This window comes from Humulus lupulus, chromosome 5, assembly GCF_963169125.1.
Source record: "Humulus lupulus chromosome 5, drHumLupu1.1, whole genome shotgun sequence".
Lineage (NCBI taxonomy): Eukaryota > Viridiplantae > Streptophyta > Magnoliopsida > Rosales > Cannabaceae > Humulus > Humulus lupulus.
In genome coordinates this window covers 195,440,117-195,465,917 of record NC_084797.1, presented here as the reverse complement: position 1 = coordinate 195,465,917, position 25,801 = coordinate 195,440,117, and the positions used below count along the sequence as shown (strand labels likewise).

At 38.4% G+C, this 25,801-nt stretch overlaps 1 protein-coding gene and 1 pseudogene across 1 annotated transcript; one reads left to right on the top strand and one right to left on the bottom strand.

Moving 5' to 3' along the window:
* LOC133778002 (pentatricopeptide repeat-containing protein At2g44880-like) overlaps positions 1 to 23,100 on the top strand; it is a 45,527-nt pseudogene extending 22,427 nt beyond the window's left edge.
* Positions 23,101 to 23,196: 96 nt separating this feature from the next.
* On the bottom strand, positions 23,197 to 24,813 carry LOC133778003 (expansin-like B1). The gene is made up of 5 exons (XM_062217801.1): positions 24,607 to 24,813; positions 24,394 to 24,500; positions 24,061 to 24,242; positions 23,820 to 23,952; positions 23,197 to 23,616 (listed from the first exon to the last, which is right to left on the bottom strand). Exons 1-5 carry the CDS (start codon positions 24,749 to 24,751, stop codon positions 23,416 to 23,418), a joined length of 768 nt encoding a protein of 255 aa, XP_062073785.1. The 5' UTR covers positions 24,752 to 24,813; the 3' UTR covers positions 23,197 to 23,415.
* Positions 24,814 to 25,801: the final 988 nt, after the last annotated feature.

Below are 25,801 nucleotides of genomic sequence, written 5' to 3'. Positions count from 1 at the left end.
ATAAGTTCAATAATATTTATAAGTACATTGATTCCCAAGTTTCATTAGTAGTAGAAATTAATCAACTATCACTTATTCAAATTAGATATTCTATTTAAGCACAAATTGTCATAGAATTGTAGGATTTATCTTCACTTTTAAAATTATAATTTTAAAGTATTTAATGTAAATCAATCTAATGAAATAACAAATAAATCAATGAATATTATTTATGTGGCAAAACATAATATTTTTGTTCTAAGCATTTGATGTGCACAATTTAATGACACACATTCATCAAAGAATATTATAGTTTTGCACTAATGAAGAACAAAGTGTAAATATTTTCTAATAATAAAAAATACAAGACATTTAAGATGAAAGAAAATATTTGAAGAAGAACATCCATAAACTTTATTGCACAAAATGGGAAATCAACACACAACATAAATACTATCTAGTTACATATTGTTTCATCATCACCTTAATAATCTGAAAAAGATTAGAAACTCATAACTAGAATAGAAATTACAAACCAAAAAATTATGAACATAAATAGGAAAATTTGGAGGAGGAACCTCCAAATTTTTCCTCTAAAAATGCATAGAAAAAATGACCAAAAAGAAGAAAAAGATGAAGAGAGTGGAGTGGTCTTCCAAGTGTAGAAATTTTGTAGTGTAACCTCTCCTAAAGTAAGCACACCTAATTGGTCTTGAAAATTCCCTATTTATAGTCAAAATGAGAGTATTAAAATAATCAATTTAAATTAATTAAATTGATGAAATTAATAATAATATGGAAAATAGGGGTAAATGCTAGGGTCTAATGATGATTTTGGGATAAAATTTGTGAAAAAGTTTAGGTAAAAATATGGCATTTTTAAACAAAAGGACAAAGTGACAATTTGTGGGCTCAAGGAAGGAGGAGGTGGCTGGGCTTGTTTGGTGTGGCAGGCGTGCAGCATCCCAAATTTTCTAATAAGGCTTAGGGCCTTGATTAGTGTGCATGGAGGGCAATAAGTGATTTATTATCATTATATGCGAATTTGATGAGTATGTGATTAGAAATGCATGTTTAGGTGAATTAAATATGCATGTGGGCCTCGTCTGGTTATTAGGGGCGTGTTTGTAATTTTAGCCCGTTGAGGGCATAAATGTGACAAATGTGGTAAATGTGATATACTTGTGATATATCTATGTAGCACAATCCGAGACAGTCCTTGGGAACTGTCAGCCAGAAAGTCACAACGGGGTTGAGAATCCAACTCGGGGCGAGTCGAGGGGTAATTCGGGTATTAGATGTTTTATGGGGTTATCGGGTTATGGAAATAAATATTTTGAGATGTATTTGAGGTTAGAATGTTTAGGAGGGAATATTCGGGAAAATTACCATTTTGCCCTTGGGGATGTTTTCGGTACCCTGAGCCCTTGAGGTAACCTTAGAGACTAAGTTAAATAAAATAAACTAAGGATATGTTCAGAGTTTTTAGGGGAACCGACCCAAACTCTTTCTCTTCACTCTCTCTTGTTTTCTCTCAAACTTGCCAAGGGAATTTTGAGGGGAAAGCTTTGGATTTGAGGCTGCAAATTGAAGAAATCAAAGCAAGGAGCAAGGTTAAAGATAGCAGAGAGTCAAATTGTTCTTGAGGTAAAGATCTAAGCTTGAATTCTATTTAATTTTCCTCTGTTTTGCTAAATTTTGAGAGGTTAGAGTTTAGATAATTAAACTTGAGTTATAGTAGGATTTTGGTTGGTTTTTCTGGGCTTATGTGCTGCTTAAAGTGTATTAGGGTGATTATGGGATTCAATTCTATTGTTGGGTGTGTTTTGGATGATTCCAGAGGAGTTAGCTCGAAAAGTTTGCATGGAAATTCTGGGTTTCGGGCTTGCGCCGCAGCCCTGTTCTTCAACGCCGCGGCCTGCTTGTGTTTTAAGTTAGTGGCCTTCGAGGAAATTTCCCAGGCGCCGCAGCGCAAGGTTTGGGCGCCGCGGCCCTAGGCTGGCAGATGCAAGGCAAGTTTGCCTCTGTTTTGGGGCGCGTCGCGGCACTTAAGGAGGGCTGGGCCGCGGCCCAAATGTGGATTTTTGGCAAAATGAGGGTTTTTAGCTCGGGAACTTGAACGTTAAGGCTCGGGAAGGTTCCTACTACCCGGTTTGGTATAAACCAAGGTCCTGAAGGTTAGAATTATATCTCAAAGTTATTTAATGGATTAGAATGTGGTGGTTGATTATTATTCATGCGTTGTGACTAGGATTTCTTCAAGGCTCAGGTTAAAGGATTGTGCTCGTGATCGCGGTGCTTGGGAAGCTCGGGACACAGGTAAGAAAACTGATGTTCCCACAGAGCTTGTATGCAGGGCAGGGCCCTATATGATTGTGTTGCAGGGCGTAGCCCTTTGATTGAGTTTATTCATGTTTGGTATTTTCTTTATTATGCTATGTATGCATATGTGTGAATGTTCGGCAAGAGCCAGGAACAGCGCAGGCTGAGGTCGGCAAGGCCAGGAACGGCGCGGGCCGAGGTCGGCAAGGCCGGGAACAACAAGGGGCCGAGAATGGCGTTAAGCGCGTGGAGTGCAAGGCCGAGTGCGGCAAGGGGCCGGGAGCAGCATTTAGCACGTGGAGTGCGAGTTGCCAGGGCGAGACCTAAAGGATACCTGGGGCGACATGGCCGTATGTGTATAGCCTATTAATGGCTTGTTTATATGCTAAGTGTTTCGTATGCATATGTTATCTGCTTGTGAGGGTTTTCTTGCTGGGCTTCGGCTCACAGGTGCTCTGTGGTGCAGGTAAGGGCAAGGGAAAAGTCGACCAACCATGAGTATGGAGAACGTGAAGCGGCGCGTACATGTTTGGCCTGCCTGGCTACCACGGCCAGGGGTATTTTGGGAGATGATTGTACTGAACCTAGATTTTTTCGTTTAGCCGACTCTGATTATATTTTTGAGTTGTAAATATTTCTAAACAATATTTTGGGATCCCAAATGTTAAACGTTTTATGATTTTTAGCAAATAGAATTATTTTCAAAGTTTATGACTCTGATTATGGTTTATTCACACTTTTTCCTTAAAACCTCAATTAGCGAGTTAAATGCACGTTTTAAACTTACTTGGTAACGACTCTAAGGAAGTAAGGCGTTACAACTTGGTATCAGAGCGAGTCAAGGTTTATGTTTTCTGGAGATTGACCGAACATGTATGCTAGTTGTCAGTGACAAGCTCGACTCAGGGTTGGTTGGTAATAATTGACCTAAATTCTTGAATATGTGTTTAAATGCCCTGTTTGCCTGTTTATTTCTTATAGAGCATGACGAATAAGTTAACTTATGCATGATGCTAGGGCATGGCCTGTTGTATGTTATATGCTATCTGTATGTTATGTGGATTACTATTTGTGGTTGGTTGATGTGATTGGGAGGTGGTTTTGGATGTTGTTATCATGCCTGATGAGCGGCACCGTTAATTGCAGGCATATTTGTTGAGATGCCTCGACAATCATCTAAACTCCACGGCAGTAGGGCCGAGGATGACAACCAGGGTCAGGACCCTCCACCTGCCCCACAAAAGTGGCAACAGATGTTTGCCGAAATGGAAGCAAGACTGCAACGAACAAAGGAATAACTTCGACAGTTGAGATAGCAGGCCCCTCCACAGGTCACTGGGTTGCCAGCTCAGCAGGTTATGAGAGGTTCAGGAAACAGCATCCTCCCACCTTTGAGGGTGGATTAGACCCACTGCGGGCAGAGCAATGGATGAATATGATTTCCTCAATTCTAGATTTTATGAGGGTTGAGGGGAATGAAAGGGTAGCTTGTGCTAGCTACATGTTTAGAGAGGATGCCCGCATCTGGTGGGATGTAGTGGTTCAAAGAAGGAATGTGACCATTATGACTTGGGAAGAGTTCAGGAACATATTCAACGAGAAATATTACAGTGTTGCAGTCCGAGCTGCAAAGGTTGATGAGTTCATCAACCTGACTCAGAATCGGTTAACCGTGACTGAGTATGCTTTGAGGTTTGACCGATTGGCGAAGTTTGCGCCAGATTTAGTGCCGACTCATGCGGCAAAAAGAGACAGATTTATACGGGGATTGAACGTTATGATCGCCCGTGATGTAAATATCACCTTGGATCCAGAGACTACTACCTACGCTCAGGTTTTGGATAAGGCCCTTACAGCTAAGGGGGTCGAGGACCAGATTTGGAAAGAGAGCACTGTTAGGCGCAACGCCAGGAGGACAGTGCCTCCTTTTATTGGATCTAGTCGGGGGAGTGGCTCCAATGAGCAGAAGAGGAAGGCCCCATATTCCTTTGTTCCTCCCAGTTCTGATAGGAGGGCACGGGGTGTTTCTAGTGGCCGTCAGGGCGGAAGTGACAACTGGAGGAGTTTTCCATTGTGTCCACGGTTTAGATGATGACACCAGGGTGAATGCATGATTAGGGCCTGATTTATCTGTGGGAGTGCCAATCATCTGAAGAAGGACTGCCCACAAGCCAGGAAAGAGGAGCTGAAGCAGGGTGACAGTCTCGCTCCTGCCAGGGTGTTCACTTTGACTCAGACTGAGGCGGAGGCTAGCCCCTCGGTTGTGACAGGTCAGATTTCTAGTGCTGGATCTTCTTATACTGCATTGTTTGATTCGGGAGCTACTCATTCCTTTGTGTCTACTAGAGTGATAGATCAGCTGTGTAGACCTAGTGTTTTGTATGCTAGGGGTTTTCAGACTTTGTTGCCAACTGGGGAACTGGTAGTCTCTAGGAGATGGATTAGAGCTTTACCAGTAGAGGTAGATGGTAGGGAGTTGTATGTTGATCTGATTAAGCTGGTGATGGATGACTTCGATATAATCCAAGGGATGGATTGGCTATCAAAGTATGGGGCGACGATTGACTGCAAGCGCAGGATGGTGACTTTTGAACCAGAAGGGGAGGTACCCTTTGTATTTGTGGGGATATCTAGTGGACAGCGGGTACCTATGATTTCAGCATTGAGGGCTAGGGACCTGATGTAGGAGGGTTGCATAGGATTCCTAGCGAATGTTGTGGATGCCTCTAGGGTTGTGTCGGTTGGACCGGGTGAGACCAGATTGGTATGTGAGTTTCCAGATTTATTTCCAGCAGATCTACCAGGGTTTTCGCCGCAGCAGGAGATTAACTTTGTTATAGAGTTGGCTCCAGGGGCGAAGCCGGTATCTAGGACACCTTACAGAATGGCTCTGGCAGAGTTAAAGGAGTTGAAGATTCAGTTACAACACTTATTGGATTTAGGGTTCATCAGACCGAGTTTCTCGCCATGGGGTGCTCCAGTGCTGTTTGTCAAGAAGAATGATGGATCTCTTAGGATGTGTATTGACTACAGGAAGCTGAAGAAGTTGACCATTAAGAATAAGCATCCACTGCCCAGGATCGACGATTTATTTGACCAGCTACAGGGAAGGACAGTGTTTTCCAAGATTGATCTCCGGTCAGGTTACCACCAGTTAAGAATCAAAGAAGAGGACATACCAAAGACCGCTTTCCGCACAAGGTATGGACACTATGAATTCCTAGTTATGTCTTTTGGATTAACCCATGCCCCAGCAGATTTTATGGATATGATGAACAGGGTTTTCAAGGACTATATGGATAAGTTTGTGATTGTGTTCATCGACGACATTTTGGTTTACTCTCAGTCAGAGTTGGAGCATGAGCAGCATCTGCGTCTGGTATTGCAGCGGTTAAGGGAGCATAGGTTATATGCTAAGTTCAGCAAGTGCGAGTTCTGGCTACCACAAGTTACATTTCTGGGCCATATCGTTAGCAAGGAGGGGATTCTGGTTGACCCAAGCAAGATTGAGGCAGTGAGAGACTGGCCTAAACCAAGCAATGTTCCCGAAGTGAGGAGTTTTCTGGGATTGGCAGGATATTATCGGGGGTTTGTTGAGGGGTTCTCCAGGATAGCTACGCCGTTGACAGAATTGACAAAGAAGAAGATGAAGTATGCTTGGACAAACAGATGTGAGAATAGTTTTAAAGAGTTAAAGCAGCGATTGATCACAGCGCCAGTGTTGAGTCTGCCGACAGATAATGAGAAGTTTGTGGTTTATTGTGATGCTTCCAGACAGGGTTTGGGGTGTGTGCTGATGCAAGCTGGTAAGGTGATAGCCTATGCATCGAAATAATTGAAAGAATATGAGCAGAGATATCCCATGCATGACCTGGAGTTGGCAGCAGTGGTATTCGCAGTTAAGATTTGGAGACATTATCTATATGGTGAGAAGTGTGAGATATACACCGAAGTGTTTGAAGTACTTCTTTACTCAGAAGGATCTGAATATGCGCCAGAGACGGTAGCTAGAGTTGGTTAAGGATTATGATTGTGATATCCTATACCATCCTGGGAAGGCTAATGTAGTGGCTGATGCATTGAGTCGGAAAGGCCCAGGACAGTTGTTCAGTTCGAGACAGATATCCGATAAGCTAGCTGAGGAGATGACTAGAGCGGGTATAGAGTTGGTGGTTGGCCAGTTAGCCAACATCACTCTTCAGTCTACACTCCGCGAGAGGATCAAGGAGGCACAGGGGGAAGATTCCCAGTTGAGAGGTCACAGAGAGAACGTCTTAGTCGGAGCGGCTAAGGACTTTTCTATTTCAGAGATGGGGTTGCTGAAGTACAAGGGTCAGATTTGTGTTCCGATGGATTCTGATATCCGACGAGAGATTTTAGATGAATCACATACCACTCCCTATTCCTTGCATCTGGGTACGACGAAAATGTACCAAGATCTGAGAGCTTTGTATTGGTGGTCGGGCATGAAAAGGGACGTGGTGGATTATGTGGCCAAGTGCTTAACTTGTCAGCAGGTTAAGGCTGAACATCAGAGGCCAGCAGGATTGCTGCAGCCTCTGGGGATTCCAGAATGGAAGTGGGAAGATATCACCATGGTCTTCGTGGTTGGTTTGCCGAAGACCGCGGGTCAGCATGACTCGGTGTGGATGATTATGGATAAGTATACCAAGTCCGCCCACTTTTTACCTGTCAGGACGACTTATACTGAGGAGCAGTATGCCGAGTTATATGTGAAGGAAATTTTTCGACTTCATGGGGCTCCGAGGTCGATATTATCCAACAGGGACCCCACCTTCACCTCCAAGTTTTGGGAGAGCCTGCAGAAGGCTATGGGCACGCAGTTACGGTTTAGTACCGCTTATCATCCTTAGACAGATGGACAGTCTGAGAGGATGATTCAAATATTGGAGGACATGCTACGAGCGTGTGTGTTATATTTTGGGGGATCTTGGAGTAAGTATCTCCCTTTGATAGAGTTCTCGTACAACAATAGTTATCAAGCGACTATCGGAGTGGCTCCGTATGAGATGCTATATGAGAGGAAGTGCGGGTCACCTATCCATTGGGACGAGGCGGGTGAGAGAAGTTATTTGGGTCCTGAGATGGTTCAGAGGACCAATGAGGCAATTGAGAAGATTAGAGCGCAAATACTCGCCTCCCAGAGTCGCCAGAAGAGTTATTCAGACCTGAAACGTAGGACCATGTGTTTCTTAGGGTTTCACCTTTGAGGGGTGTGAAACGGTTTGGGGTTCGGGGAAAGCTGAGCCCTAGATTTGTGAGCCTCTTTGAGATTCTGGAGCGGGTTGGAGAGATAGCTTACATATTGGCAATGCCTCCAGCCTTATCAGGGGTTCATGACGTGTTTCACATGTCCATGCTCCAGAAGTATGTGTCTGATTAAACATATGTTCTAAGTTATGAGAATTTGGAGCTGGATCAGGATTTGTCTTATGAGGAGAAGCCAGTTCAGATTCTTGATTGGAAGGATAAAGTCTTGCGGAGCAAGACCATCGCCTTGTTGAAAGTGTTGTGGAGGAACATCAAGGTTGAGGAGGCGACATGGGAACTTGAAACAGAGATGCGGGAGCAGTATCCCGAGTTGTTCAGGTAATTTCGAGGACCAAATTTCTGTAAGGAGGGGATAGTTGTAGCGTCCCAAATTTGCTAATAAGGCTTAGGGCCTTGATTAGTGTGCGTGGAGGGCAATAAGTGATTTATTATCATTATATGCGAATTTGATGAGTATGTGATTAGAAATGCATGTTTAGGTGAATTAAATATGCATGTAGGCCTCGTCTGGTTATTAGGGGCGTGTTTGTAATTTTAGCCCGTTGAGGGCATAAATGTGACAAATGTGGTAAATGTGATATATCTGTGTAGCACGATCCGAGACAGCCCTTGGGAACTGTCAGCCAGAAAGTCACAACGGGGTTGAGAATCTGACTCGGGGCGAGTCGAGGGGTAATTCGTGTATTAGATCTTTTATGGGGTTATCGGGTTATGGAAATAAATATTTGGAGATATATTTGAGGTTAGAATGTTTAGGAGGGAATATTGGGGAAAATTACCATTTTTCCCTCGGGGACGTTTTCGGTACCCCGAGCCCTTGAGGTAACCTTAGAGACTAAGTTAAATAAAATAAACTAAGGATTTGTTCAGAGTTTTTAGAGGAACCGACCCAAACTCTTTCTCTTCTCTCTCTCTTGTTTTCTCTAAAACTTTCCAAGGGAATTTTGAGGGGAAAGCTTTGGATTTGAGGCTGCAAATTGAAGAAATCAAAGCAAGGAGCAAGGTTAAAGATAGCAAAGAGTCGAATTGTTCTTGAGGTAAAGATCTAAGCTTGAATTCTATTTAATTTTCCTCTGTTTTGCTAAAGTTTGAGAGGTTAGAGTTTAAATAATTAAACTTGAGTTATAGTAGGATTTTGGTTGGTTTTTCTGGGCTTATGTGCTGCTTAAAGTGTATTAGGGTATTTATGGGATCTAATTATGTTGTTGGGGTGTGTTTTGAATGATTCCAAGGGAGTTGGCTCGAAAATTTTGCATGGAAATTCTGGGTTTCGGGCTTTCGTCGCGACCCTGTTCTTCAGCGCCGCGGCCTGCTTGCGTTTATAGGTTAGTGGCCTTCGAGGAAATTTCCCAGGCGCCGCAGCGCAAGGTTTGGGCACCGCGGCCCTAGGCTGGCAGATGCAAGGCAAGTTTGCCTCTGTTTTGGGGCGCGCCGCGGCGCTTAAGGAGGGCTGTGCCGCGGCCCAAATGTGGATTTTTGGAAAAATGAGGGTTTTTAGCTCGGGAACTTCAACGTTAAGGCTCAGGAGGGTTCTTACTACCCGGTTTGGTAGAAACCAAGGTCCCAAAGGTTAGAATTATATCTCGAAGTTATTTAATGGATTAGAATGTGGTGGCTGATTATTATTCATGCGTTGTGACTAGGATATCTTCAAGGCTCAGGTTAGAGGACTGTGCTCGTGATCGCGGTGCTTGGGAAGCTCGGGACACAGGTAAGAAAACTGTTGTTCCCACAGAGCTTGTATGCAGGGCAGGGCCCTATATGATTGTGTTGCAGGGCGTAGCCCTTTGATTGAGTTTATTCATGTTTGGTATTTGCTTTATTATGATATGTATGCATATGTGTGAGTGTTTGGCAAGAGCCGGGAACGGCGCAGGCCAAGGTCAGCAAGGCCGGGAACGGCAAGGAGCCGAGAACGGAGTTAAGCGCGTGGAGTGCAAGGCCGAGTGCGGCAAGGGGCCGGGAGCAACGATTAGCACGCGGAGTGAGAGTTGCCAGAGCAAGACCCTAAAGGATACCTAGGATATCCTTACGGTGTGGACCGTGAACCCAGGGCCTGGTAAAGCGCCTGGGACGGCATGGCTGTATGTGTATAGCCTATTAATGGCCTGTTTATATGCTAAGTGTTTGGTATGCATATGTTATCTGCTTGTGAGGGTTTTCTTGCTGGGCTTCGGCTCACGGGTGCTCTGTGGTGCAGGTAAGGGCAAGGGAAAAGTCGACCAACCATGAGTACGGAGAGCGTGAAGCGGCGCGTACATGTTTGGCCTGCCTGGCTGCCACGGCCAGGGGTATTTTGGGAGATGATTATACTGAACCTAGATTTTGTCGTTTAGCCGACTCTGATTATATTTTTGAGTTGTAAATATTTCTAAACAGTATTTTGGGATCCCAAATGTTAAACGTTTTATGATTTTCAGTAAATAGAATTATTTTCGAAGTTTATGACTCTGATTATGGTTTATTCACACTTTTGCCTTAAAACCTCGATTAGCGAGTTAAATGCACGTTTTAAACTCACTTTGTAACGGCTCTAAGGAAGTAGGGCGTTACAAGGCGGCTGGACCAGGTTTGGTCTGGCGTGGGCCAAAGCTGCAGGCGGATGGCTGGGAAGCTCGCTGGGCTGAGTGGCTAGAGCCAGAGGCAGACGGGCCCAAGGATGAGTTGGCAGGCGTGGGGGAGCACGGGCTGGGCTTCGGTTGGGCCGAAGGAAGAGCTGGCAGGCGTGGGCCTTCTAGCAGCTGAGGAGCTTCAGCTGGGGTAGCTGGAAGCTTGGGCTGGGCCTGTGCTATTCTATTTTCCTTTCTTTTTTAGCTTTCTTTCTATCCTTGTTTTTCAAACAAAAATACACCAAATTCCCTAACAAAATAAACATAAAATAAATCATAATAAAATATTTCACTATAAAATAGACCAAGTTAATTCTTTGAAAATATTAATTATAACTTAATTTATATTTAACATTTAAATTCAACAAAAGTATTTTTTTTTTTTACTTCTAACTAAACTCAATAGTTCAATTAATTAAACTACAACATTTTACAATAATATAACTATAAAAATACACAAAAATCTATCAAATTCAAATAAACCTAAAAAAAATCAAAATTACTTAAAAATTTAATAAATTAATTAAAAACTCAATAACTAAGCGACAATTAGCATATAAAATATGGTAAAATAACACTATTTTGTAGAGTTATCACACCCCCAAACTTAATATTTTGCTAGTTCTTGAGTAAAAGAAAAATTAAAAACACACCCATTTTTTTTTAATTGGTGATATCAAATTTTTTCATCAAAAATTACATAATAAAAATAGTTCAAAGAAAATCACAACTAAAAGTAAAGCTTATGTAATTAATTGAAAAGTTAAAATTGTTTTCAAAATAGATATTTAACATACAAGCCCAAAAACTATCATCAAATCATCATGTGAACATTAGACAAACTTATGTAAACAAAAATAGATTAAATCTCAAGAAACACGTTTTTCTTTTATATATAAATCTCATAAGTCTACTTTTCTTATCTCCCTCCATTTTTTCAATGTGACTTTTTATTTATTTTTTTAGAATAGAAAAGTGTCATCTAATGAAAGAAAAATAAATAATAATAATAATAAATCTATAATTAAACAAAACTATCTCAAAAAATTAAAAACAAAGCTTAAGATTTATTTATACTTTTCTAAGAACTAAGAACAATTTCAATCATATGTTTTATCATCAGAAAATGAAAATCACCAATATTTTTTTTTTCAAACAAAACAAAGATTTTGTTTTTTTTTTTAATTTTACAACAAATGAAAAACATGCATAAACACCAAGAAAACGCATACACACTACCCCCAAACTTAAATGAAACATTGTCCTCAATGAGTAATAAAATGGAAAAAGTTAATAACTACTCCCTTGGATGAATGCTTCTTTGATTTGGCTCCTTTGTTTTCTTCTCTTCTTTTTGGCAAGAAGTTTCCTTTGAGCTTTTGAAAAACATGAAACAAAAACACACAACAAAAGTGAAATATAAAATTAAACATAAAAAGTATGGGTTGTGTCCCACAAAGCGCTTTAGTTTATAGTCTTTAGCTCGACTATAATTTTTTTTTCAACCTACACCCAATCGATAGTGTAAAATTTCATTAGTAGGGTGAGTTATGACTTTGATGCAAATGCCATTAATAATGATTGATAACATCACACCTACAAGAAAATTAGAAATATGCAATTTTAATGGAATATCAATAAAATAAGAAAATTGCATATCTATATTAGACTCCTTTTCATTTTGAGTAAATATACAAATTTGTTCAATTATGGGCTCTTGAGATATAATTATATATTTTTCATTTTCTTCATGAGCCTCAAGAATTAATTCATCCAACTCTTTTGTTTCATTAGGAGGTTGGATGCATATTACAAGTTCTTCAACAACTTCATTCTCTTTTTCACTTTCAATTTGACTATTTGGATTGGGAATGGGTTGGTTGGGATAAACTTGTTTTTCCGACTCTATAACAGTTGCAAGTTGTCCTACTATTGTCTCAATTTTTGAGATTGACTGAGACTGGGCTTGTAAGATTTGGTAGGTTGATTGCATGAACTGTTGTAGGGTATCCTTTAAAGATGGACTCGTTTCTTGTTGAATGGGAAATGATAGGTCGGATTGGGCATGACTTTGATTATGCACGTTGAATTCATGCCCTAGATTTATTGGAGACTGGGTATGACTCCATGAAAAATTTGGATCATGGGCAGGAGTAAAGGGGATATCAAAGGATTCACGCATATCATTAGAATCTATAATTTAAATTTGATTGTGCATAATAGTTGTACTTGGAATTCCAACTATAATTAAAATGATTCATATGGTAAAAACTAAATGACAAACTAAATGATATTATTTTTTTTAAATGATAATTAAGGTAAAAAGAAAAATTAAATAAAATTAAGAGAACAAAAACAATGTTAAGATATTAAAAAAAAATTAGGGGGCACAAGTGCCATCAACTAATAACAATAGAGATAATTGCGGCATAAGTACCTAATGTTTGAGTTTTGTACGCGACATAGACCCAATGTTTATTTTTAGTGGCAATAGTACCCAAAGTCAGTAAAAGTGTAATTCTGTCAGTCTCATACGTTAGATCTTTAATGAGCTGATTAGGCAGACACGTGTCACGTTTTTATTGGTCCAAATCATAATTATTTTCAAAATATTATTGAGCTGGACCAATGACGGAGTGACACGTGTTGGTCCAGTCATCACGAAATGGAGACCTAACGGAGGAGGCCGACAAATTACACTTTTACTGACTTTGGGTACTATTGCCACTAAAAATAAACAATGGGTCTATGCCGCGTAGAAAACCCAAACATTGGGTACTTATGCAGCAAATATCCCATAACTATATAATAAAATAAAAAGTTAGAAGACACAAATGTCATCAACTATCACAAAATAACAATAATAATAACACAAAAGCTAGGAGGCACAAGTGCCATCAACTATAAAATTAAAAAGATAGATAGGAGGCACAAGTGTCGTCAACTATAAAAAAATCAAAAGATAGAAAGGAGGCCCAAGTACCGTTAACTAAAAAAATAATAAATATAAATATATAAGCATGTTTTTTTATGGGTGGTAGAACCATCCTAAATTTTCTTTTTATCTTTTTTTTTTTAGTTTTTATAGTTTTACATATATATTTTTGTATATAATATTTTTTTAAGTGCCAAAATTAAAATAACTAGTAGAAGAATTCACTAACCTTGAGATAAACTTGATAGACCCAAAACGGGTATATTTTAAAATTTTATAACTCGCAAGCGCACAAATCATATATGAAATATAGTGTTCGTGTAAGCACGAGATCGAACCCAAAGGAGTTGTCTAAAATAAAAAAGAAAACTATTTTAAACCAAAATTAGTAAATTCTAACCTAGCTCCAAAGATTGATGAGAATTTGTGACAAGAAAATCAAATAAGAGACAATAATGAAGAAATTAAAGACAATATATAAAAATAAATTAATAGTAGAAATCAAGATGGTAAAAGAAGATTATTAAGGTATTAGAATCCACAAAATATAAGTTCAATAATATTTATAAGTAAATTGATTCCCAAGTTTCATTAATAGTAGAAATTAATCAACTATCACTTATTCAAATTAGATATTTTATTTAAGCACAAATTATCATGGAATTGTAGGAATTATCTTCCCTTTTAAAATTATAATTTTAAATCATTTAATGTAAATCAATCTAATGAAATAACAAATAAATCAATGAATATTATTTATGAGGCAAAACATAATATTTTTGTTCTAAGCATTTGATGTGCATAATTTAATGACACACCTTCATCAAAGAATATTATGATTTTGCACTAATGAAGAACAAAGTATAAATATTTTCTAACAATAAAAAATACAAGATATTTAAGATGAAAGAAAATATTTGAAGAAGAAAATTCATAAACTTGCACAAAATGGGAAATCAACAAACAACATAAATACTATCTAGTTACATATTGTTTCATTATCACCTTAATAATCTTAAAAAGATTAGAAGCTCATAACTAGAATAGAAATTACAAACCAAAAAATTGCAAACATAAATAGGAAAATTTGGAGGAGGAACCCCCAAATTTTTCCTCTAAAAACTCATAGAAAAAATGACAAAAAAGAAGAAAAAAATGAAGAGAGTAGAGTGGTCTTCCAAGTGTAGAAATTTTGTAGTGTAACCTCTCCTAAAATAAGCACACCTAAATGGTCTTGAAAATTTCCTATTTATAGCCAAAATGAGAGTATTAAAATAATCAATTTAAATTGATTAAATTAATTAAATTAATAATAATATGGAAAATAGGGGTAAATTTTAGGGTGTAATGATGATTTTGGGGTAAAATTTGTGGAAAAATTTGGGTAAAAATATGACATTTTTAAACAAAGGGACAAGGTGACAATTTGTGGGCTCAAGGAAGGAAGAGCTGGCAGGCGTGGGCCTTCTGGCAGCTGAGGAGCTTCGGCTGGGGCAGCTGGAAGCTTGGGTTGGGCCTGGGCTTCTGAAGGAGTAGGCCTAGCTTTTCAGAAATGCTATTCTTTTTTCCTTTCTTTTTTAGTTTTCTATCCTTGTTTTTCAAACAAAAATACACTAAATTCCCTAACGAAATAAACATAAAATAAATCATAATAAAATATTTTCACTATAAATTAGACCAAGTTAATTCTTTGAAAATATTAATTATAACTTAATTTATATTTAACATTTAAGTTCAACAAAAGTGTATTTTTTGTTTACTTCTAACTAAATTCAATTAATTAAACTACAACATTTTACAATAATATAACTATAAAAATACACAAAAATCTATAAAATTAAAATAAACCTAAAAAAATCAAAATTACTTAAAAACTTAATAAAATAATTAAAAACTCAAGAACTAAGCAACAATTAGCATATAAAATATGGTAAAATAACATTATTTTGTAGAGTTGTCAATATTAGTGCCAGAGCTATGAACAACAACATTGGTTTTTCATTGAGGCTTCTATTTCTAGTTGGACTCTTACTGTTTATGATTCAAACATCTCGGTGATTAGTGACGCAAATATGGAGGAAATTATGAATCCATGGTGTTTTTTGCTTTCTTCTCTGTTGATGCAGAGTAAACTGTTCACTGATAGCTTGATGTTTAAGATTACTGCAGCAGGAAAGAGGCCGCATCAGTTCACATGGCATCGCAAACAGAAACACGAGCTCACTCAGTCAAAGAGAAGGTAACAAACATCATCTTCATACTATATTTGTTTCTAAGTAAAATTATAGTATTGTACACTTAATGTTTATATTTTTTTTAAAGTGGGGATTGTGGTGTATATGTTGTCAAGCATATTGAGCATCTCATGGTCGGCCTTCCATTAGAAACCATCTGCGATGAAAATATAGAGGTGTTCAGGAACAAGTGGACCACAGACCTGTGGTATCAAAATTTGTTACATTGATGATTGTATATATACATGGCCTTTACATGTGTAGTTTTTTGTTTTTGGGTTCGGTTGTTCACATTTTTTTGCATTTTTCATATGGCTGTAATCGAGTTATATCGAACATTATCAAACTAATATCGAGCTATATCGAATTAATATCGAGATTTAATCGAGTAATATCATTTTCATATTCATTATCTAGCTGTTATCGAACTAATTTCAAGCTATATCGAACCATTATCGAACTACGATCGAGCTATATCGAACTATTATCGAACTAATATCGAGCTAAGATTTGAAGTCAGTTTAGAAGCTAAGTTAACAACCATATTATCGAGTTCATATTGAGCTACTATTGAGTTAACATCGAGTATGTCGAGCTACAATCGAGCTCATCGAGTTTACATCGAGCTTAACATAACTTTTGAGAAAAATAACAAAAAAAAGAAAGGAAAACAAGCTAGGTTATTAATACAACAAGTCCAAATGGGAAAAAAAAAATTATAGTTTGGCTTTGCATGTAGCCCTGTTGTGGCCAAGACCACCACACATATTACACTTGCGCTCTTTGCGAATGATTTCGTCATTCGATGGAGTGCGGTTTGTCTTCCTTCTTCCCACATTTTTCTTCTTCGGCCGACCAACTGGTTGTTTCTCAACAGGAACCCCAACTTGCATTTTCTCTATGTTCTCGGGAACTTCCCAATCGTCCTCGTTGCCAGTTGGGTAAATTTTTTCTTTGTAAGACTCCATCCACATCTCAGTAGTGTAATATGGGGAACACAGTGAGTAAATGTTGACGCCGCGCAGGATGGCTGCAGCCACACCATGAACACAAGGTAACCCATTATTTGAAACATGCCACAGGAGCATGATTTGGTCATCAAATTCACCTCACCATCACCTTCTGGGTCTACCACATGAAATTTGAACTTTCCACGAGGATGGACTTTCAAGTACCTTGCATCATCCGCAATGCCAGAGACATCTTTTTCATATATTGTTGTTAATTTGGATGTGCACTTATCTACCTCCTCACGATGCACAACAAACCATGATTGAATTGTGAAACGAATGAATTCCACAAAAGTAGTGACTGGGAAGGTTCTTGTGTCTCTGACTTTGTTGTTGAATCTTTCAGTGTAGTTGCTTGTCATTACATTATATCAATTCCCAGGAAAGTAAGCACGAGTCACTTTTCGAAGCCAATACCCTCGAGATATTGAGCTATGGCAGAATCCATTTGCTTTATAGTGTTGAAGAACCTGTGAAACTTTGACTTCTGAAATTCATATGCCGCATTCCACATCTCCTTGTGACAGTAATCAGTCTTGAACTTAGCGATTACATTCATACTTATGTGATGGTAGCATGCACCATGGTAGGCATCAGGGAAGACCAACTCAAGAGCATGTATAATGCTAGCATGCCTGTCTGATACAAAAGCCAGATTATCAACTCCAATGACTTCCTTCAATTTCATCATGAAATACGTCCAAGAATTATGATTCTCACTGTCAACAATCGCGAACGCAATTGGATAAATGTGGTTATTCGCATCCAATGCAATAGCACACAAAATGCGGCCACCATACCTTGACTTCAAGAAAGTGTGGTCCACACATATAGTAAGACGACATGATGTAAATCCCCTTCTACAAACTCCAAGTGAGAAGAAATAGTAAAGAAAGCGACCGTCCTCTGTGACAAAATCAGTTATTGTACCTGGATTCTCTTGCTACAACATATACAAGTAAGAAGGTAACTTGGAGTACGATTCTTCAGGTGTCCCCCTGACATAACTGTAACGCCCTCCTAATCCAGGACCGTTACACTGTGTACTTAAAATTTTGTCAAACCTGCTAATCAGGTCATTTGTCTTAAAACGTGTAACTAAGGTTAGTGACAAGGGTTAAGGTTAAAAATTTTGGTCAAAGAACCATGGACTTTTATTCCAAAAGTTTTATAAAACATGAGATCCCAAAAATATTACAACACAACTGTTTAAAAGGGTAAATACATAACAAAAGTTACATCAGTCGGCCTAAGCGGCAAAATAAGGATATAACCCTAGTTCCTCTGAGATAACCCTGGTCGTGATGGTCGAACAGCCGCATATGTACACGCCGCCACCGAAGCTCTCCAACTCATGGCTGGTCAAGCTTTACCTTTCCCTTACCTGCATCACAAAGCACCCGTGAGCCGAGGCTCAGCAAGAAAACAGAACGTACAACAATAGAGAATATAACTTTAAATAACCATTCAACAATAATCAACAACATTACTTCATAACCAATGTCATTTAGTTCAAATACACGATCATTGGATCGACCTGGGTCGTTGCCCTATTCAGTTGGCTTTCATGCCAACTCTTGGGCCTATGGCCTAGCTATGTGACCATAGAGTCACCTGGGGCTTTGCCCTTAGCTCTGTCTCACTAGCCATAGAGCTAGCCCAACCCCTGTGGTTCATCTTCGAATAAAGGGGCCGCATGCCCTAATTATAGAATTCATGTAACGAATATAAGCACTTAAGCATTTATCAACAAGCATTTAGAACAATAGCCTAACATAATCAATCCTGGGGCCCAAGCCCTAATCATATTAATATACAACAGACGGGCCAAGCCCTTATCACATACAACACATTCTGGGTGCAGTTTTCTTACCTTAAGTCCAAGCAAGCACAAACAAGAACGACCCTTGAGCACGATCCTGGTTCCGAGCCCTTTAGCGATACCCTAAGTCACAACCATAAAATAGGATTCTATTAATATCGAGTGATCAAAGGCTTCCGGACCAAGTCCTAGCCTCCAGAACCTCGGGTTCCACCAAACGGGGTAGTGGAAACAATCCCGAGCCCCTAAGGTTAAGTTCCCACGCTCAAAACCTTCTAGGGGTCCAAAAACCCCTTAAGAGTCGCAGCCCTATGCCCCCATGCCGCAGCCCACCTCCAACCAGAGGGCCAGCCTCCCCAACCAGCAGACTCGCGATGCGGCCCAGCCATAATGGCGCCGCAGCCCGCCCTTCTCCTTAGCTCCCATCTGTTCTAGAGGGTTGGGGCTCACCAAGAACAGAGTCGCGGCTCGACCCCTTCGAACCCAGAATATCCCCCATTTCAACAACCAAATCTCAGCCAATTCAACCCAAAATCAATCCAACAGCACAATTTGACTATCACAGTAGTTCTAAAATGTTCCCAGCAACAAAACCCAACAAAAGCTAACTTAAAACCTCATCAAAACTCCAATTCAATCTTTAACTTCAAAGACTCAAGAACACTAAAACTCAGCCAATAACTACAGAATTTAATGGCTAAAATCATAATTCAAAGCTTACCTCAATTTCTGTTTGAATTCACAAGCTAATACTGAGCTAATCTTCAAGTCTAGAGCTCCAATTTGTGACTTCTAGCCCAACAATCCCACTTAGCTTCCAAAGATTTTCCCTTGGAGAAGTGTCTAGAGGAAACAAGAGTGAGAGAGAGAAGAAAGGGTCGATTTAGGCAGAGTTCTCTGTTTTTGTCTTTTGTTTCTTACTTAAGTCACTTACGTTAATCCCAAGGCTCGGGGTACCAAAAACGTCCCCGAGGGAAAAATGGTAAATTTCCCCAACATTCCCTCCTAGACTCTCTAACTCCAAATATATCTCAAATTATTTATTTTCATAACCTGATAACCCGATTAATTATCCAATACCCCTTGACTCACCCCGAGCCGAGTATTGGGTCCCATTGTGACTTTCCTGCTAACTTGCTCCCTAGGATTGCCTCATGTCGAGTAACCCAAATAAACTCACATAATAATGTGGTCTCTCACATATATTACATATATGCATATAAATACACATTTAAGCCTGCAACGGGCCAAATTACCAAATCGCCCTTCTAATAAGAAGCGGGCCCTAATGCATATTTAATATCCCTAAATATGGGCATTTAATCATATTATTACATAATTCACATATTAACAATTAATATAGAATTAAACACGTAATTTCATATATTGCCATCCTGGCCCCCTAATCAAGGCCCTAAGCCTTATTAGGTAATTTTGGGACGTTACAATAACCGAGTGACTTCTCTCTACATCTCCAAGCCTTCATATAATTCATATCGATTCCAAAATTATTCTTCATATCCTCATTTATGATGCTTGCCGGGTAGCTAGTGCCATCAGTAGCATATTTGTTCTTGATAAGGTGCCCAATGACCCAAAGTGCTGCTTGACGATGGTCTTTCAGTCGCAACTCTAGTGAGCAAGTATGTACACTATTATAAACAGTGATCTCAAACATCTTCGATCACGCTAATTTTTCCCCCTTATTCTCCAACCACAATCAGGATTCTTGCAGGTGATATACAACACATTAGTATATGACTTCTTACCCATAAACTCTAAATTATTCTTCATTGTGAAGAGAGCCGCTTTGGTTTTCAATTCAATCTTGTTCTCAAAAGTCTTCCCAAGGTGTAGTTCTCCCAATGGTACACCGGATGAGGGTGTTTCAGATCGACTAAAAGCCATGATATCTTCTTTTGTAAATGTGGGAGCACTCCATCTTCTGTGATCTTCTGTTGAACATATCGGAACGTTCCCTGTATTGTTATATTCTGTTCCACTAGGACGACTAGAGCTGGTGCCAGGTGTTCAACGTCCTTGACTTGGTGGGTTCACCCGTGCAATAGGACGTACTGGCTGTTCTTGTTCTTGTTCGACTTGCAAATCATCAGACATGTCAATCGGCACTTCTGCACTATAATATGCCTCTGAATCGTATTCTGAGTCCTAATTATGTTCAGCTACTGGATCATCATTCACATAGGGATTGTGCTCATACTGGTTGTCCCTCAGGTCACCAATAGGACCTCCTAAAGTACTGGATGCTCCCTCAGGTCTGGGAGTGGAATATGGATCTGCAATGACAATTTTCTTAACAGGAGTGACACACAAGACTAATCTTTCTTTAGATGTTACTCCTAAGAATGCACGGACACCAAGATCACTTTCAACATGAACGAGTGTAAATGGTTGGTCATCGCATGTGTAAAGAACCTCCAATTTCCCATACATCTGTTTACCAACTTTAAGTTCCTTGTGCAATATGTCAAAAAGTTGCAAGTACGTTACAGTATCCTCCATCGGTATCACCATGCATTAAGGTCCTTGAAAATCCACTTATTCCCTTGTAATTCTCAAACACCATTGTAGGATACAAAAACGTAGACAATGGAACCTGTGTTGGAAAACAAAAACATTGAAATTGGTAAAAAAATTGTCAACTTTTCACAAAATCATGAAAAAAGAATATTATCGAGCTTCAATCGAACTCTAACGAGTTACCATCGAGCCCTCATTGATATCTTATCGAGTTCTTATCAAGCTAAAAGTTCTTAAACTGAACATAAAACCTAACCAAAACCTACATCTAACCCCTATCGAGCTCTTATCAAGCACATATCGATAAAACAACTACACCAAATATTCCATGGTCTAATCGAACCCTTATCGATTTTCCATCGAGCACAATCGAGCAACAAAGCCTAAAACTGTTGAGCTATAATCGAACTATATCGAGCAGCATCGAGTCCATAAAAGAACCTTCTTCTACATACTATCGAGCCCCTATCGAACCGTTATCGAGCTCCTATCGTGCAAAAAAGTTGCAGAAAACCTATAAAAACCCAGATTGCGAATTCTCTCTAAAAAACCAAAAAAAAAAAACACACCAATATAGGCTTAGATCTGTTCGAAATAGCCAAAAAAAATGTAAATAAACAATACCCAACACATAAAATGAACAATCTTCTTACTCATGATTTTTCTCCTCCAAAAACCCTCAAAATGGATGTTGCCTTTGATATTGGCGACTTCACATAGACAATGGAGAGGACTAACAACGATTTCGACAAGAAAATCATACAAATCTGTGGGTTTTAGAGAGGATTTCGTGAGAATGAAAGAGAGAGAGGGACAGAGAGAAAGAGAAGATATAGGAAACTAAGGTTTTAGGATTCTTGATATAATGGGAGAGTTATTTTGGGTATGAGAGGAATTTTTACAATCAAATTGAAAAGATTAATAGTGCTAGAATTTTTTGGTAATATTGGACACTATTAAGTATGAATAGTGAAATTTCCCTTACCCAATGATGCAACTTTTATTTGTATTTTGTCAACATGTACACACTCGGGAATGGTTTTGGAAGGTTGGTGGTATTTTGATCTTATGCAACGAGTTTACAATATTGATCTTCTTGCCCCAGCTGGTTTGGTGAAAGATTCAGAAGAACTTATGAAAAAGATGCCAATGGAGGCAGGACCAGCCTTACGGGAGATTGTAGAACCCAGTCAAATTCAAAACTTGGGGAGATTGTAGCCAAGCGGCTAATTGAGTTGGAACCAACAGATATTGGACCCTATGTGATGTTGTCAAATATATATGCATCAGAAGGGAAATGGGCTGATGTTGAATATGTTAGGAAAATGATAGCAGAAAATAGTTTAGAAAAGAAAGAAGGGAGAAGCACAGTCCACATTGAAGAAGTTGGATCTGAATCTTCTCTGGAAAATGATTCACTTCATAGAAGAAGCATGATGTCTCAATGTTGAGTGAAATGGGTGCTCAGATGAAATTTTCTCGTAGCAATGCTCATGAGTTAGAGAGTCTAAATACTTAATCAAGAGAAAATGCTCTATGATATTTCTTTGTGGGCTAGCCTTCAAGTATAATATGGATGTATACAGAACTTTTGGTGATAGAAAATATTGAGTAGGCTAGACCATATAAAGGAAGTCAGTGTTGGTAGGAGAAAATAATAAAATATATATGCATTCGAGACAGAAAATTTGGATGCATATCCAGCAGAGTGATGGCAAAACAAATAAACCAGTATCAGTTTATTAAGAAAACTTCGTGGCCATGTACATAAAACATGTGTTGTTTTTTAAACTTTGTAGCTCATTTTTGCTACTGGCATTTTTATCTGCATTTCCCTGACCAAGTCGATCTACTGTGAAAAAAATAATTTATCATTGTATTTGGCTCAGCTTGTCGGGTACCTTTGCTGTATATTAACGACAGTTAATATAACTATGAATTTTCTCTTTATTGCTTTAAGGAGTTCTAGTTTTCGAATTGTTGAATTGATTGCTCTGTTAGATTGCCATATAGGCTTAGTGGTACTTTATGCGCTATTGATGTTGAGCCTTTAAACCGGCTTCATTTTCAAGATTGCACTAAATTTCTCCTTTTAAGAGTCAGTTTTTCTTGACATTGTCATATGCAGCTCTTATATGCTTCTTCTGCATCTATGTAGTTGAGAAAATTTGGGCTAAGATGCCACTGGTTTTCTTGAATAACCCTTTTTTTTTTTTTTTTGCTTAGCTTCTCTGACATGCTGTAGATTCCCTCCATTTTGATGCTATATATGATACACTGCTGCTACCTTTTTACCCTTTATTTTCCCCTGCTGTAAACAACACTGTTGTACTTAATCTGCAACTTCCATTGGTACAGTTCCCATTTTTCACAATCTAGAATATTAAGAGCTAAAATTACAGAACTATACTTGTACCAAAGAGCATATGAAAAAAAAAGAGAAGAAAAGTAATCACATTTAGAAGGATAGCTTGATTTTTTTTATTAATTTATCACAAAAAGATTACATTCATGACTTTACTGACTCTTTTTATAGCATAACACCTTTGCAAACGAAGAAATTTAATTAAAAAAATGAAGCACACTATTACAACTACTAATGGCGCAAATCAGGGACTTATTCTATGTTACTTGCTGAATACATAATAATAAAAAAATTGTTGCAGATGATTTACAGGTTCACTTGAACTCCTGTATCATATGTTTCTCCAGCTTTCCATTCCTCTGGTATGCTATTCACAGGGACAACCCAAGACTCATCTTCATCATCACTGAATAGCATCCTTATTTGCAGAGCTCCACTTGGCGGTGAGTTTGTTGTCCATACTGATCCTTGACTCCTATCCAATACTTTGCAGACAAAATTTTGAGTCTGCACAAAATATCAACTCAGTGTTCTTCAGTTGAAGTTAAGTTCATATGATGCAGATGACGAAAAGATATGATATCTGTATATTCAAGTTTATCTAACTAGAAGTTATGGGACAAGGACATGAGAGGAGATATGGATTTGTCGACAACTGCTTGATAAAAATAATCTTTTTTTAAGTTATTGGCAAGGAAGTGAAATATTACCTCACAAAGCTGCACAGCAGTGATATCTTTCTTCCCTTGTTGATAGTATATGACAAAAGCAAAATAGTGAGGGTAATTGCTGTTCTCATCTATTTTAATTGTGATATTTTTGTTGGGGTAGCTGCAAGAAACACTGTTTATAGACAAAGACAGAGAAAGAACACCATTAGTTTAGTTTCATAAAAGAGAGGGAAGAGAAGGGAAGGGAAGTATATGTTTTGAACAATTAACAAGCTCTTACCGTCTGTATTCGATATCAACCACACCAAGGGATATCAAAGATGAAGCTGCATCAGTAGTTTGAGCCATCCGACGAAAGGCTCTACTGCTCATAATGAAGTCTGTTCGATCACCTGAGCCATGGTCTGTTACAACTACGGTAACTCCTTTGTCTGAGCAATAGTTAGTGTTACTGCATCTCACCTGTCAAAGAAGATCAAAATGATTAAGTTCATCTATATTTCCTTGTTAAAATGAATATTGTAAATCTAGGTGCATATCGCTATATTTGCATGACTTAGTAGCGCTTTAAAGTTTTTATTACTTTTGATTTGATGTTTGGATTCAGACTCACCTCATAGCAAGCACCACAGCCAACTCCATCTCTATAGAGATCAGATACTGCTGAGACAAGTCCATCGTTGATGGTTGCTCCAAACGAACCATATCCGCATCTACCAGCTGTTGATTTAAACAGAACAAAGAAAAACAAGTGTTAAGTAAGCATGCATGTTTACTGGTATCAGCAAAAAAACAATATATGCTACTATATTTTAAAATGTCTTACTGTCAGTTCCATTCTCATCAGAATTGGGATAGTAGGATGCCCGGGATTGAGTGAAACAGTCGCTACACGTAGAAGCTTTTGCCTTAGCATGCATTATTAATAGAATTGCAAAAACGAAAGAGAGAGAGATAAGAGAGGTTGCCATTGTATAAAACAAATGAAACAAAAGCAAAGGAATGTATGAAGGAGAAGTTGGTATGCATGGAACTACAAGGATGTCACTATTTATAGAGATATAAAGGGACTAATTTTGTTGTTAATCAAACTTATACCAACTTTGACTTTTGCTAATAGTCCTTTTGAGTGAGTATGGAAAGCTGACGATTGTGTTCATCGGCTAGATCATTGACCTGCTTGATTTGCTATACCTTCCCTAGTTGAATAATTTAATATTTACAACTTTGACAAAAAGTATTCAAACTATATATTAGTGTGAACTTTTGGCAGCTAATCGAATCAAGTTTCATATTAAGTTAATGACACCAATTCTATATTTTTTCTGACTTCATTCACTGCACTGATAATCATTGTACAATATTGGAAGTTGCTATCTTTTCTTATGTGACAAGCATATTGTTGTGGATAAGCTGGTATAAAATGAAATGAGATTTCCTTCTCAAGACTTGGTCTCGTTTATAACTTTCCAGTTATTTGACCATGACAGGCCAATTATCCTCACTTGCCTAACGGAGAGTTAAATCAAAGATTGAATTTGAATTGCTTGAGTTGGAAATGAAAAGGGAAATTAGGTGCTTATGCACTAAAGAGAAACCTATTATGTTTGGCTTCTCCTCATTTTTCTTTTGGTCATGATTACTTGGGCTGTGATTTTTTATGTTGGAAAGTGCAAAGGAAGCACCCCCATGCAAATTGCAATGCACCATATCATATTTGGTTCAACAAAAGAATTCAATATCAAGACAAGCTCATTCTTGGTTTTCTGCCAAAAAACTTCTAACCATAAATTGCATATTTTCAAAGTAAAATAAAAGATTTAACACAGAGAGTAAGGAAAATATGTTCAAAGCAAAATTAGTCTCATCATAATTGACATAATGCAAGTTTTTGCCTTAAACTTGTATTCTAAATATGCCCGAGCACTCACAATAAATGATGTAATATAGAGATAGCTCCAAAATATAAAGGAAAAGGGTTAAAAATAAACCCCATTAGATGTTATACTCAATATTTTTTT